The sequence below is a fragment of the Netta rufina genome (genome assembly GCF_964035555.1).
Source record: "Netta rufina genome assembly, chromosome: 1".
NCBI lineage: Eukaryota > Metazoa > Chordata > Aves > Anseriformes > Anatidae > Netta > Netta rufina.
In genome coordinates, this window is record NC_140123.1 from 161,812,328 (window position 1) to 161,826,681 (window position 14,354).

General features: G+C 38.0%; 1 protein-coding gene across 1 annotated transcript in view; it reads right to left on the reverse strand.

The window, feature by feature from the left end:
• The window catches only part of BLTP3B (bridge-like lipid transfer protein family member 3B), a 53,881-nt gene that overhangs the window by 12,804 nt on the left and 26,723 nt on the right, over positions 1-14,354 (reverse strand). The window contains exons 8-14 of the mRNA XM_084305900.1: positions 13,567-13,747; positions 12,326-12,409; positions 6,821-7,003; positions 6,603-6,721; positions 4,665-4,806; positions 3,381-3,574; positions 343-1,832 (exon numbers count right to left, since the gene is read on the reverse strand). Coding sequence (XP_084162026.1) covers positions 343-1,832; positions 3,381-3,574; positions 4,665-4,806; positions 6,603-6,721; positions 6,821-7,003; positions 12,326-12,409; positions 13,567-13,747 — 2,393 coding nt within the window. The remainder of the gene's footprint in view (positions 1-342; positions 1,833-3,380; positions 3,575-4,664; positions 4,807-6,602; positions 6,722-6,820; positions 7,004-12,325; positions 12,410-13,566; positions 13,748-14,354) is intronic.

Sequence of the window (14,354 nt, forward strand, 5' to 3'; positions counted from 1 at the left end):
CAGATAAGATATAAAAGAAAAAAATCTGATTATTCTATAATCCTTTGTCAAGAAAGAGTTAAGCAAAGAAACAACATGCATTCCTGTACATATGTGTCAATTATTTTCTCAATTCTGTAACGTTTAAACTGAAAGTTAAGTAAATTGTTTAACACAATTAGCTAACAGTTTGTTTTAGCTTTTACTGAATGTTATCACATATCTTCAGAATTTAAATACTTTTAAACTTTTCGTCTACTAGATGTTAACTTTCACTGACCATTACTAAAAGTACATGGCCAACAAGATTGATAAATATTTTCAAATTGCAGTAAAACTGGTTTAGTATTAGATCTTCTATACCTTGATGAAGGCTGGGATGTAAACATTCTAACTGAGGTCACTTTCTCTTTGTTGATTTCAAGCTCTTCAGTTTCTAAGGCAGTTTCTGTTTCCAAGTCAGTGACTTGGTTAAGACAGCCTTCAGTTGTACCTTCCTGTTCATTTAACTTATTTGAGAACATATTTTTGTCATCCTCTTTATCAATGAAAAATTCAGTAGAATCTTCTCTCTTATTTAAAACGGACACTGAGTCTCTATGATGCAAGCTACTTTTGTCACTCAGAGGTCCACAGACCTCCTCTGAATCACTTCTACTAAAAAGTCCACTGCTTCCTCCTTCACTGGTATCTCCCAAACCTTTATCTGACGCATCATCTGAAAATGACATTCCTTTCTGAAAATCCGTATTACTTTCTGATTTAAACAAAAGAGGATCCGTTAAAACGCCTTTGTTAACTTCAGCATTCATAGGCTTGCAGTCAGATACATAATCAAGTACTATCTTATTACCGACTAATTTATTCTCTGAAGTAAGAGCTACTCCATTTCCTGAATGAGAGAGCTCTGATGCCACAGGGCTTTCTTTTTCCACAACTGGAGACTTACAAGGGTTTCCCTGAGTCACTGGGTGGAGTAGTAAGGCTAGTTCTGCACTTTTCAGCAGGATCCCAATGCAGATATCTGTTTGCTTTGCAGGTTTTCCTGTCACTGCTTCTACATCATTCCTTAAGTTTTCCAGGAGCAATACAAGGGATTCATGGAGAAACAGCAAAAAAAGATACTGATAATGATTGATCTGCATGCTTACATGTTTTTGAACATGGACAAGAACATGTACATCTGCATCAGAGGAAGAGCTTTCAGAAAGCATTCCTGAAGTGTCTGAGAAATGAGACACCTGAATGCCATTACTCAAGGGCTCTGACTCACTGCTGTAATATTCTTTTAAAAGTTTTTTACGTTGCAATCTATTAGCAAGATCGCTAGATTCACTTTTTGGAATGTTAAAAGTCGTCTGATTATGCAATAAAAGCTCCTTTTGTGACTTTGCAAATCTTAATGGCTGGCAAATCCAAAGGGAAAGAGGGAAAGAGTCCACAAAACTTATTGGTCGGCCCTTCCCACTTTTTGTTCCTTCATAATCTATCCAAAACTGGGAAAAATGCAAGGCCCAAACATCAGTAGCTGCAGATGTTTTTAATGCATACTTATTCAATTTGGGGATGATATAACCTTTATAAACATCATGCATTTTAGTATCTTGTTCATGAGCATGTCTCTGAAAGATAGGATGCAAAAGATTAAAATTCTTCTGGGACTTAGGAAACGTTGTGAATGTTCTACTGAAAAATTCACAGTCTTTGAAGTTCTGAAACAAAGCTTCCAGATCAGAGTGTCTGCAGTTCGGCGAGTATCTTGTATTTGTAGCAATCATCTCTGAACTCTGAATGGAAATTGCACGAGGTTGATCTTTATGAATTTCAGGTTTATTTTCAGATGGGATGATGAACTGCAAGAGAAATGCATTTCATTTAGTTATAAAGATATAGATTAAGAAAGTGTATAATTAAAAAAAATAGCAGCCACAAGAGCTAGAATACAGGAATATAATTATATATTAATTATATATTATTAATTACATATATATATAACTCAAATATACTAATACAGAACAGGGGTAAGTCAGGCTCACAGATTAACAGTTATATTTCTTCTAATTTTTAAGAGGGATACTGTGGCATCTAAAAATTAGTGTTTGTACAAAAACGTAAGGGACTCAGGTTTTTCTTCTCCGAAATACTTGGATTTAAGACAGCTATGTTAGACTGATGTGTCTTATTTCTTAGTTCACCTAAAAAAAAAAAACTAATCAACAAACCTTCTCCTCCAAAGCTGATAATAAGGAAGGCAAAAATCTGATGTTCAGCTGCATTAACTAATGTTATTTCTCTAGAATAAACATGTAGAGAACAAAGTCCTCTACCTGAACTACAGCAAAGGGCCAATATGAAACAAGAAACATTAAGAATTGGTTTTAGAGAAGGCTTTTAGAGGGACTAGTTTCTTTACACCAGGCATTCCATAAGAAGACCAAAGAGCTTTGATATACTACAATCAGAGGAACAAGGAAAGTCGTTTGTGTTAATATACAGAACGCACATATTTTTGCTAGTTATTTTCAGTTCTCAAGTTTTTCCTTTTGCTACGTCAGCTTCATTGAACACAGTGAAATAATGTGTGTTAATACTCCCAATTCAGATCTTCAGCTGAAAACACAAAACCACAAAAGAACCCTGCGACTCGAATTAGCATCTAAGACAAGTCTGTGTCCAAACCATCATAATTTGCGTAGTTTTCTAGAGCAATGCTGCTTACTGCATGGGTTATTTGTTCACTTATTCCTTAAGCTGCTTGGCTAATGGCTTTTCAGATTAAGAGAATGTCCTGATTTCAGTTAGGACAGAGTTAATTTTCTTCCTAGTAGCTGGTAGGGTGCTATGTTTTGGCTTAGGATGAGAAGAGTGCTGATAACATGCTGATGTTTTAATTGTTGCAGAGCACCAAGCCAAGGACGTTTCAGCTTCTCACTCTGTCCTGCCAGTGGGCAGGCTGGGGGAGGTGCAGCAAGAGCTGGGAGGGGATAGACCCAGAACAGCTGACCCAAACTGGCCCAAGGGGTATTCCGTACCATATGGGTCATGCTAAACAATATATAGGGTTGGCTGGCTGGGGCATGGGGGATGACTGCTCGGGGTTAGGCTGGGCATCGGTCAGAGGGTAGTGAGCAATTGCATTGTGCATCACTTTTGTACACATTACTATTAGTAGTACTATTATCATCATTATTATTGTTATTATTATTTTCCTGTCTTAATAAACTGTCTTTATCTCAACTCACAGGCTTCACTTTCCCGTTTCTCTCCCCCATCCCAGAGAGGGAGGGGGAAGGGTGAGCAAACAGCTGTATGGTGTTTAGCCGCTGGCCAGGTTAAGCCACAACAGAAAATAAGCATTTTCTCCCAAAGAAGTTCAAAACCCCTAATCAATGACAGTATACCTTTAACATTAGTCCATCAACTCTGACATCAACATGTTCATCTGATTTTGAATTGTCATTTAACTTGTACATGGCCATGAACTGAATAAGACTCTGTTTTAAATCCAACACAAACTGGTTTAGCCAAAGAATACTTCTCTCATCCAGGGTGAACTGTAAAGCATTCAGCTGGCCATACAAATTTGGACATGGAACTAAAAGAGAAGACAAAATAAAATCATCAGATTTATTTATTTAAAGTGAGTGCAGACTTCCATTTCTATCTGTATTTTACAAAGGAAAAATATGTTGTTAGGGGATGCCTAAAGCAATACTCCTTTCTCTTAAAGCAACTAACTGAATTTTTTAACGTAAAATATTAAAATAGAATGGAGTCAGAGAAAAGGAGGAGGCTGTCCTCATTACAGAGAAAGGGCAGAACCAAGGAGATTTGCTGCCCTCATGTCCTATACCCAAGAAATCTACTGACATTTCTGTAATATAAAACAGGGCTAGTCCTGTAACACATTAATGAAATTAACTCCAGCAGATCTTTCATAGCATCTTAGATACTACTGCAGTAGCTTGAGTTTTTATGTAGCCAGGCAGTGTAAATACAGAAAAAGTATGTATAGGAGAATGAGAAATTTCTCAGTAAAAATCACAGAACCATGGAATGGCTCAGGTTGGAAAGGACCTCAAAGACCATCTAGTTCCAACCCCCCCCCTGCCTTGGGCAGTGATGCCACCCACTAGATCAGGTTGCCCAACCCGGCCTTGAACACCTCCAGGGATGGGGCATCCACCACCTTTCTGGGCAACCTTTTCCAGTGCCTCACCACCGTCATAGTGAAGGATTTCCTCTTAACATCTATTCTAAACCTCCCCTCTTTTAGTTTAAAACTATTCCCCCTTGTCCTATCATTATCTGCCTGAGCAGATAATGTTGCTCTCCATCTTTTTTTGTAAGCCCCCTCTACATAGTGAAAAGCTTCAATGAGGTAGCTTCAAAGCCAACCTCTTCTTCAGAGGCTGAACATGCCCAGCTCTCTCAGCCTTTCTTCATAGGAGAATAATAAAAATGCTGTGCATGTTTTCAGACTTAAAAAACAGTATTTATAAAAGTCAATATTTATAGGGATTTGCCAGGCACAAGCACTGAGGAAATGAAGCACTATTATGTACTTTCAAATTCAGAAAACCACTGACCATTTTGAACTGTCAACCTGGAATCAATATTAAGCTTCATAAAGGGGAAAATTACATAAAAAATTATGTATCAGTACCAAAAAAAAATCATCTTACTAGGAAAGTCCTTTCCATCTGGGTAGTAATATTCCGTGAATTCAAAATGAATAGCTGGCATTTCTGGTGGAAGATAAAGTGACTTTTTATTGCAGGAGACCAATGTTTTAGGGGAAGAACGGCACTGGTCTGCTGTTGAGACCTGTAAAAGACAGATGATTAACTTCATTAATACATTATATTTTCATCAATCATTAAGCATTTACTATTGCAAAGGACTGTCCCTGGCAGGGTAACATTCCACTACTCTCAGATGTAGATCCCCATCTACACAAAGTGCAAACGGTACAAAACACCTGGTTAACTTTTAGTAGGAGACTACACAGAACAGTTGCACAAGAAAACTGCATGGTATGAATGGTACCAGATCCCCTTCACTCATGAGGCAGGATGCAGTAGGTCACTTTCAAAAGCATTCAGTAGGAGCCTAGAGTAGTCTGTTATCTTTACTGCAAACACTACAGTTCCTATATAAGCAATTATGCTAGGCCATGGCATATTTGCATACCAGTTGTCCAAAAAGGATCCCGTATCTATAAGATAAGGGATCAATAAGCTAGATAAGTTTATTATGCAAATGTCATGAAGTCCTTGTACTGTCAAAAGGACAGATTCTAGTACGTGGGCCAACTCTCACTTGCATACTGCTAGGCAAGGTGTTCAGCATGCAACTACAAGGAATGTATATTTGGCTGTGCCCAAAGGTCTACTTTATAGAAGAATAAAGACACCACAGAACAATAATCTACTATTTCTGTTTCTCTACAATATAAATTGTGAGCCAAGGAGGAGATTGTCTTTTGATTTATATTTGATTCTAAATTTCATGGAATGTACATTGGTTTAAAACATAACTTGTCAAAACAAAATTCTTTAATCCAACACTTTGTAGGTTTGACTGCTAATTTGAAGTCACCAACTTTTTAATACTGAATATATGATATATGTAACAGTTTCACTGGAAAAGATGAACAGATAACCTTTATAAGCCTGCTTCACCTATGTAGCTGTTTTCAGATTACAAACATCTCTTAAAGAAGTGATATATATCTAGAAGAAAAATATTGTAATGTCATTATTTCTGTATCTTTTTTTTTTGTAATGAAAAAGTAGTTGTGTAGGAAGGAAAGGGAGATGAGCGTCAGAAGAGTAGAAGACAAATGAAAACACTGACAGTACAAAAACACTTGAAACCCAGATGAAGGCTCCTGGAAGCAAGCTCCGACCTCCCACACTCTACCAGAAGCGATATGGCACAAAAGCCCTGGAAATTCAAACAAGAACAAATAAAATTCACAATGACTAGGGGAACACACAAGGCGTTTTTGTTTGGACCTGAAATTTGGAGCTGGTCCTCCAATATCACTACCATTCTGCCTTAGAATTATACTCCTCTAATCCAGTTGCCTTCTATCAACACCAGAGTTAATCTGGACCACAGCCAGCAGTTAGAACAACTAACTGAAACAAACAAAAAAATGGTTAAATTCTACTCAAAATATCACTCAGGGAACAGGCCAGAGAAGAACCTTCATTTAACATTTCTTAAAAGCAAACAAAAAAAGACAACAAAAACTACATACTTTGAAAAAGATATCAAAGATATCAATAAGAGAAACATGAAGTACAAAATCACATTAAAATAGTGGGTACCTAACAAAGTATAATGAAGGATGAAATCCTAAATGTCAGGATTTGGGGGATGATAGAACCTGGATCCAAAACATAATCATGGTATTGTGGTAGGGTATCATGCAGTCAGGAAGGAAATATTCACCAATTTTAATACAGTAGAAGCAGGCCCATAAAGGTCTAATACAACAATGAATGGAAAGACTTCTGTTAAATTTCAACAACTTTAGAACTGTCCCTTAAAAAACGTGGTTACATAACAGTCAAGGGCAAAGCAGCCCTTTTTACTAACTCAAAGAAATGTACCTGATATATATTGAAATCTGCAAGTCTAACCACAATAGGACTAGACATCAGTTTGCCCTTTGGTTGTTGGGAAGATACAGAGGAAGCCCTAGATGTTCCCTTCGGTATCTGTTCCTTGCCTGTAGGAAAGAACAATGATGGAATCATTGAAAACAGTTGTCTTTACAATAGTTTTAATATTGAATGGAATTAGAGCATTAGCGATGTAAGCAAAGTACCTGTCTGTAGCTTTTGAGGAGATACAGCAGATGGTGATGTGGCAGGAGAACCTATAACCTGATCCTTCACAGCCTGCTTAAGCAATTCAACATTGCTTTTGAATTCATTTAATAATTCTGTGGCCCATCCACTTCTGGCTTTAGTGGCATCACTATAATGCATCCAGTGATTGCAGCTATCTCCTGCAAGTGTCAGTAATGGGGAACAATATTAACTCATTTTATTCAAAAGTTTGCTTCTAACTGGATAACAAATTTTCACTAGTTCACTACGTTTTCTTCAAAATATCATTCCGTTGCATGCTGCAATTACAGAACAAGACTTAGAATGGATGTTACAACAAAAGTTACATATTGCATAAAAACAAGTTGCACTGCTTCATAAATTCACTCATAAAATATAATATTGTTACCTGCCTTTTAACACCATTAGTTAATGCTCAAAACATCACTGGGTATTTCCAGTTTAGAGAAATTTGATGACACTAATTTCATATGCTAGAAGATGTCAAATATATATGTATAGACATATATGTACACATGCGTATATATATGCGTATGTGTGTGTGTGTTTGCATACATATTATGTTTCACTGAAAAAAAAAAAGTAAGAATTTTCTCATGCTCACTCTAATCTTATCTTTCCCAGCAGACTGCGTCCTAAGTTGTTCCTGGTCTCTTTTCAGAAATGACTCTTTTTGTCTTGGTTCTTTAGCACCATCATGCTGCACAACCAAGAAGAAAGCAATCACTATTCTAGCACACAGCCTTAAAAATCAATACCAGTGGAAATTCTTTTATTTATAGAAAGTTTCTGTTTGTAAAGCATTTAAACCTCCAAAAGAAATTGGGATCTCTTCTAAGAGACTCTGTAAAGTCTACTAACCTTTTCAATAGTAAGTATGCAATACAATTAACTTTTACCAGGTGGTACATTGCTCTTTAAGTATCAGTATGTGAAAACTTACTTCATTTGGGACTTAATGAAGATTTGGAAACTAACAGTGGAGATGAGTAAATATGGTTGGCATCAAAATAGGAAAATGTCTTGAGAAAAAATTCTGATTTCAAGTTTAAATGCAACAATGTCAGCATGGAAGACACAGTAAGGGAGAAAGGTACTGCAGGATATGACATTTTTCCCCATCCTCCTGCCTCATAACTGGTTATTTGCATCTTTCTAGCTGAGAAAGAAGAGAAGGGAAAAGGGAAGAAAACAGAAAGAGTGCAAGAGGGTAGAGGTAGGTTAAACTCAAGTCCATGAGGATGGGTTTTTCCAAAACAGGGATAAAGTGGGGTCACCCCAGGCATATGCATATAAACTAGCAGCATTATAGGGAAAGGTTTCATACTCTTCTTGGGAAGTCAGTATGGGTGGGTGCCACTTTGAAGAACCTTTATACTAATGCATGCAGTATGAGGAACATGTGGAAGCAGGAGTAATTAGAGATCTGCATGCAGTTGCAGGGCTATGATCTTATTGGGATCACAGAGACACACACAACTGAAACGCCACTAAGGATGGATACAGGCTCTTTGGGAAGGCAAGGAGCGGGAGTGTCCCTTACTGTGAGAGCGGTGCCTTGCGATGCATGATCAGCCAGCCGAGAGCTTACAGATCAGGTCATCTCGTCACGAAGACGGTGAGGCGCTCTTCAGACAACTGGAAGAAGTATCACATCCACATGCTCTGCCGGACCTGATTCTTACCAAAAAGGAAGAACTGGCCAGGGATGTGAAGGTCAGGGGCAGCCTTGGCTCCAGTTACTGTGAGATGGTGGAGTTCAGAATCCTGAGGTAAAGCAACAAGGCAAAAAGCAGAATGACAACCCAGTAATTCAGGAGAACAGACTGGTGTACTTGAAAGAATTTCATGGTATATAACCCTGGATAGAGGAGGGGTTCAGGAGAGCTGGTTGATTTTCAAGAACTAATTCCAAGCTCAAGAAAGATCCACACTGAAAAGCAGGAAATCAAGCAGAAGTGACGGGAGGCCTCTGTGGATGAACCAGGAGTTCCTGATTAATTTCAAATAAAAAAAGGAAAGGAACAAGCTGTGGAAGCAGCAGCAGGTGACCCAGAAAGAATACAGAAGATGGGGCTAGGTATGCCGAAGCTGGACTCACAAGCTGACATGACATCTGGTAAGACAAGTGAAGGGCAACATGAAACACTTCTACATGTGTATCAGCAGCAAAAGGAAAACTAGGAAAAACTTGGACTTGCTGTTCTTGAGCACGAGATCAAGTGATAAAGGACATGCAGAAGGCAGAGGTATTCTTTGCCTTCTTTGCCTCAGTCTTCACTGGTAAGACTTGTCTTCAGAAGTCCTCAGTCCCTGAGACCATGTGAAAGCTTGGAGCAAGAAGACCTTCCCCTCAGCAGAGGAGCTTTAACTTAGGAAAATTTTAAACAGATTAGACATGCCCAAGTCCACGGAATTCTGATGGGATGCATATGAGGGTTGAGAGAGATGTCTAATGCCACAGGAAGGCTATTCTAAATTATCTTTGAAATGTTACTAGTGAATGGTGATCAAGAGAAGTTCCTGGAAGGAAACAAGTGTCATTTCTATCTTCAAGAAGGAGAAAAGGAACAGCTTCATCTCAATTCCCAAGAAGGCAGCAGAGAAGTCAGAATCCTGAAAACCATTTCAAAACACATTAAGGACAGGAAGGTGACTGGGACTAGTCAATATGAATTTATGAAAGGGAAGTCACGCCTCTTGAACTCCATAGCCTTCTACTGTAAGATGACTGGCTTGGTGGATGAGGGAAGAAAAGTGGATGTTGTTTACCTTAACTATTATAGCAAGGCTTTCAGCACTGCCCCAAGACATGTTCAGTGACAGAACGATGACGTACAGACTAGGTAAGTACGTGGTGAGGTAGACAGAAAACTGCTTTAACTGTTGGTTTCAGAGGGCTGGGATCAGCAGTATGAAGTCCAACTGGAGGCAGTCAATAGTGGTGGTGTATCCCAAAGGTCAATACTGGGTGCAATATAACTTCATTAATGACCTGGATGATAGAACAGGCTGTAACTTTGTAGATGGGAGAAACAGTTGATACACCAGGTAGTTGTGCTGCCATTCACAGAGACCTCAAAAGGCTAGAAAAGTGACCTAATAGGAAGGTCAAAGGGAAATCTAAGCCCCAGACAAGAATAGCCCGTGCAACTGTACAGGCTGGAGGCTGACCAGCTGGGAAGTGGCTTTGCAGAATAACCTGGGAATCTTGCTGGATAGGATCAGCTGCACAGATAAGGGATCTGGTATAAGCTTCTGTGAGAGCAGGTCTGGGAGGACCAGTAAAGAAATGGATTGCTGTACAGACAGGTTTACAACATCCAGCAACAGTCTGTCTTATGTTAGGATTATCACAGTCAATGGACCCGCATCCCACTTCACTTTTCTTAAGTACTACGAAAGGCTGTTGTTGGAAGGATTGATGCTCAATGGATTACAAGAGTATCTTACAGCACACACGCTCCCATTAGTCTTGCTGTGGTAAGGAACAAAACAGAACCAAAAACCCACAATAGCTCCATCTGCAAATATTATTATTAATTATTGAGGACTTCTTTCTGAAGAGTTAATTGCAATTCCCAGAAAGACTATATCAAAAGAAGCATTTCTAAATATTCCATGGGCCGGAAAAATACAAAACTGGAAAACAGCCTGGTAACAGTCTCAGAGATATACATGTATAGTTGTTTCCTCTTTGCCCACTGTTACAAAGTATTAATATGCTGTTTTCTTTAAGGATGCAGTATTGCAGCATCTAATCTCAGTAGGAATGCTCTGCATATCAGATGACAGTACCAGACTCAGCAGTACATATAAGCATGACACCTACACGGGTAGAGAACTCCCTTTGAACTTACAAAATTAAAAAGTGCTCCTTTTTCCTAGAGTAAAGGGTCTCTCCCACCTCTTACAATTGTTTGCCCATAGAATTGCCACATTATTCTAATATAGTGAGAAGATGACAACTTGTTAAATTGGAAAGAACAAGTTCTGGCACAGGCCCTTCCCCTCCACAGACTGGACCAAAGAGCAGCACCCTCCTACATGTTTTTGTTGTTGCCTGCTGTTAGAGAGACTTTGATTTCTGCTGCTTAAACGTACTGTATGGAACACCATTTAAGACTGCAGGAGAACACTACCTTTGCCCTACAGATGACTGTTTCCATCTATGTTTTCATGCTGTGGGAGTCATGCCCCAGGTATTCATTTCTCTTAAAGCATTCTCAGTCAGCTTCTAACATGCCCATCCAAGAGCCTACTGCTTCAACCTGGCTAAAAATTCTTCCAAAAGAAAACAAAAATCTAATTATTAGTCTACTTCCTCCATGTCTTCCTCCTTTCAAGAGAAGACCTCACAGAAAGCGTAAATAGTGAGACCAGATATTCCCCTAGACGTTGTAGGAAGCAGCAATGAAAAACAGTACATGAAAAGCTGAGTCACAAGACAGGCATGTTAAACACCTGTGACTTGAGTTCCCACTTTCACAGGAAAAAAACCTAGCATTACACATTTCAACTGATACTGGGCCAATCTACAGAAATGAATATGCTGCTTGTCTAACCCACGCTAAATTACTATAAATTTTTATAAGGTGCTATAACTATACTTGCTACTTAGAAATGCAGTAGACTGGCATTAAATGATTCCATCTGCACCCACGAGTGACAAGAATGACCTGCAGCAAACTACTGCTAATTCCTGTCTTTAATGCACATGGATATCACTCCAAAGAGACTGGTCTGTGTTTGCAAAAAGCAAAACAAAAGCACAATGCACCCAATCACCCAAGCAGAAGTCCCCCTCACACTGAAATAGATTGCATTTGATCACAAAATCAACAGCAAACCTCTTTTGTCTCCTTTTTTTTTTTTTTTGATAATTGGATAATTGCTGCTGGAATTTTATTTTGAGACTTCTGAAGAACAGATTTACCAGGAATGCTTTGTAAGAAATTCTTGGTTGGGAACTGCTACCAGATGTTTCATAAAAATTCCCCAAAAATATAATAAAATGCTGCCCAACTGACTCCCTACACACTAGCGTTCTTATTTATGAAAAAAAAAAAAAGCAGTTTGTAAATGCCCATAAAATGATAAGACTTCTATATGGAAAGAAATCTGCCATATTAGAAGGCTGCATCTGACTCCTGTAGGTATCCAACTAGTGAATTCTCAATCTGCTTTCTCCTGTCAAAACACATTTTTTTTCACGTCAGGAAAGTGCAAACACCATTTTGCTGGCCAAACAAAACAGTGAACAGGAAAACTGTTTGGCCTAGAATAGTTCATTTACACAAATTTAATTGTGATTGGTTCCAGATTGGTTTTGTTGTTTCATTTTGCATACTGAAAGTGCGTATTTCAAGTGTTTGTAAAACTATTATTATTCAAGCCATATACACATTTTTATTTTTTAATTTTAGCTATGCAGTTCCATTTACAGGTAGTTCAAAAAAAAAAAATGCTCATTTTCATACCTGCTTTGTGAAATGGATAATAGTCCACTGTTAAATAGCTGAAAGAAAGCTGCATGGCCCCTCCTGTGACACGCCTATTTGAATCTGTAAAATAAAGCAATGCTCAGCTCTGCAGATCTTGGATTTAGAATGGTCGTTCTAATGTTCCCTGAAACACCTAACAGCTATTCTTTCTTCCCCCTCTACTATCTCTCTCCCCCCCCTACACTCTCATCAACTTCCCTCAAAATTTTCATTCAGGTCGTCTTCACTGCGTTCTAAAGATCAGCTTGTAGAAAGAAATCCATGTTCGGTCCTCAGTCACTACTAACAAACTGCATATTATTTTAAATGTTACTGAAAAATAAAGGTAACTAACTCTTTGTATACATAATCCTGCAGTTTTTCTGAAACAAAACTTTTCATACTGAAGATTATGATCAAAGACAGATGTACAAGAATACTGTAAATATAATCTGCTTTCTCATCTGACAAATATTCCTGCAGTAAAGAGGGATTCTGAGAATCTCTCTGTCCTGATTCTCCACTAAATTTAAAACTTCATGAAAAAAAAAAAAAAAGGAAAGAAAAAGGATTAAAAAAAAAAATGAATATACACTGATTTCTCATTCTCTTCTGACCACTTTAAAAGGCATGAAATGGGTCATTTGTCTTTTTTCCTCCAATTATAAACATGGTATGCTGCAGTAGCCTTGGATTAAAATAGTACAAGTACTACAGACATACACTATAAGGCCTCAGAACACTTGTTTTGTTCCTCCAATTTGCTGCAGAACATCCTAAATTATCTAAATTAGTAACACAGAGAAGATTGCTTGTTTATTAGTGTAAACTATCTATTTTATAAGGAATATTTACACAAACAGATTACACAGTGACCCTTTCAAGCAACAGTACTATTGCCACTGCAGTGCTGATAATGCAGTTAGCTAGCTAGCAATATAAAGGAAAAATCAGCAGAAACCATCAGTCTGGACAGAATCAGAAGATTCTAGTACTATTAGCAGTTTTTGTTACATTTATTTTAAAATAATTGCATTTAGCAATGTAATATTCTCCTGCTAGAGGCATCTAGCCAATTTTATTGGTGTCTAGAGACACGGGAAGACAATTCTTCTAAAATAAAAGCTGTTGATTAACATTAGAAGACATTTTGAAGAATCCAGTAAAGACAATTACAGTTTATATGCATGTTACTAAAAAAAAAAAAAAAAAAAAAAAAGCAAAACCTGAACAGTTACCTTTTTCTTTAGAGTGGATATCATCACATATATGTAGGTCCAAATGGGAAATTACTAAGTGATGAGAAGTTTCCTTAACATCGAAATCATTGAACAATTTCACTATCGCATCATTTTGATCAGGTGCTGCTGTCGTCTGGTGCGCTTTCACCTGCTGAGAGCTGGGTGCAGGAGCAGAGCTCTGAAAATATTTAGTCACATCAATTGGTAGAAATTTATCCTTCCCTTCAAGCATAAAAGCACCACAACTCTTCACTTACTATAAATAGGCCTTTCAAATAAGGAAAAATATGCATCATATACATTATGTTCACTTTGGATCATGAATGAGATTTAAGAGTGTTATTTTAGAATACAGCTAAGTTGATCTAATGGCTAGGTGACACAAAGAGACAGTGTCACTTCACACCCTGTTTTTCCCTTTCCCCACATCTTTATACCCTGCCCTTGCAGCACTGGTATTTCTCTAATTTTTGTTGCAAGCCAGACTAGCAGAAAAATACTTTTTGCTGGGATCATTTCTGCTGGTTTAGCTCCACAAACTGTATCACTATAGGCTCAAACAGAAGCCAGCGCCAGGATCAGGGAACTGGCAAGATGCGAGTACAGGGAATTGAAGAATCAGAACCTCCCTACTCAGTGACAGCTAGCCATTTGATTGCTATATCTGATCATTGCAAATCATAAGGACCACCACAAGAACTGAAGTCTGCATTACAGTACAATAGCTTTATTGTATGAGATTCTACACAAGTGAATTTATTCAATCAGTCCTAGTAATAAATTGT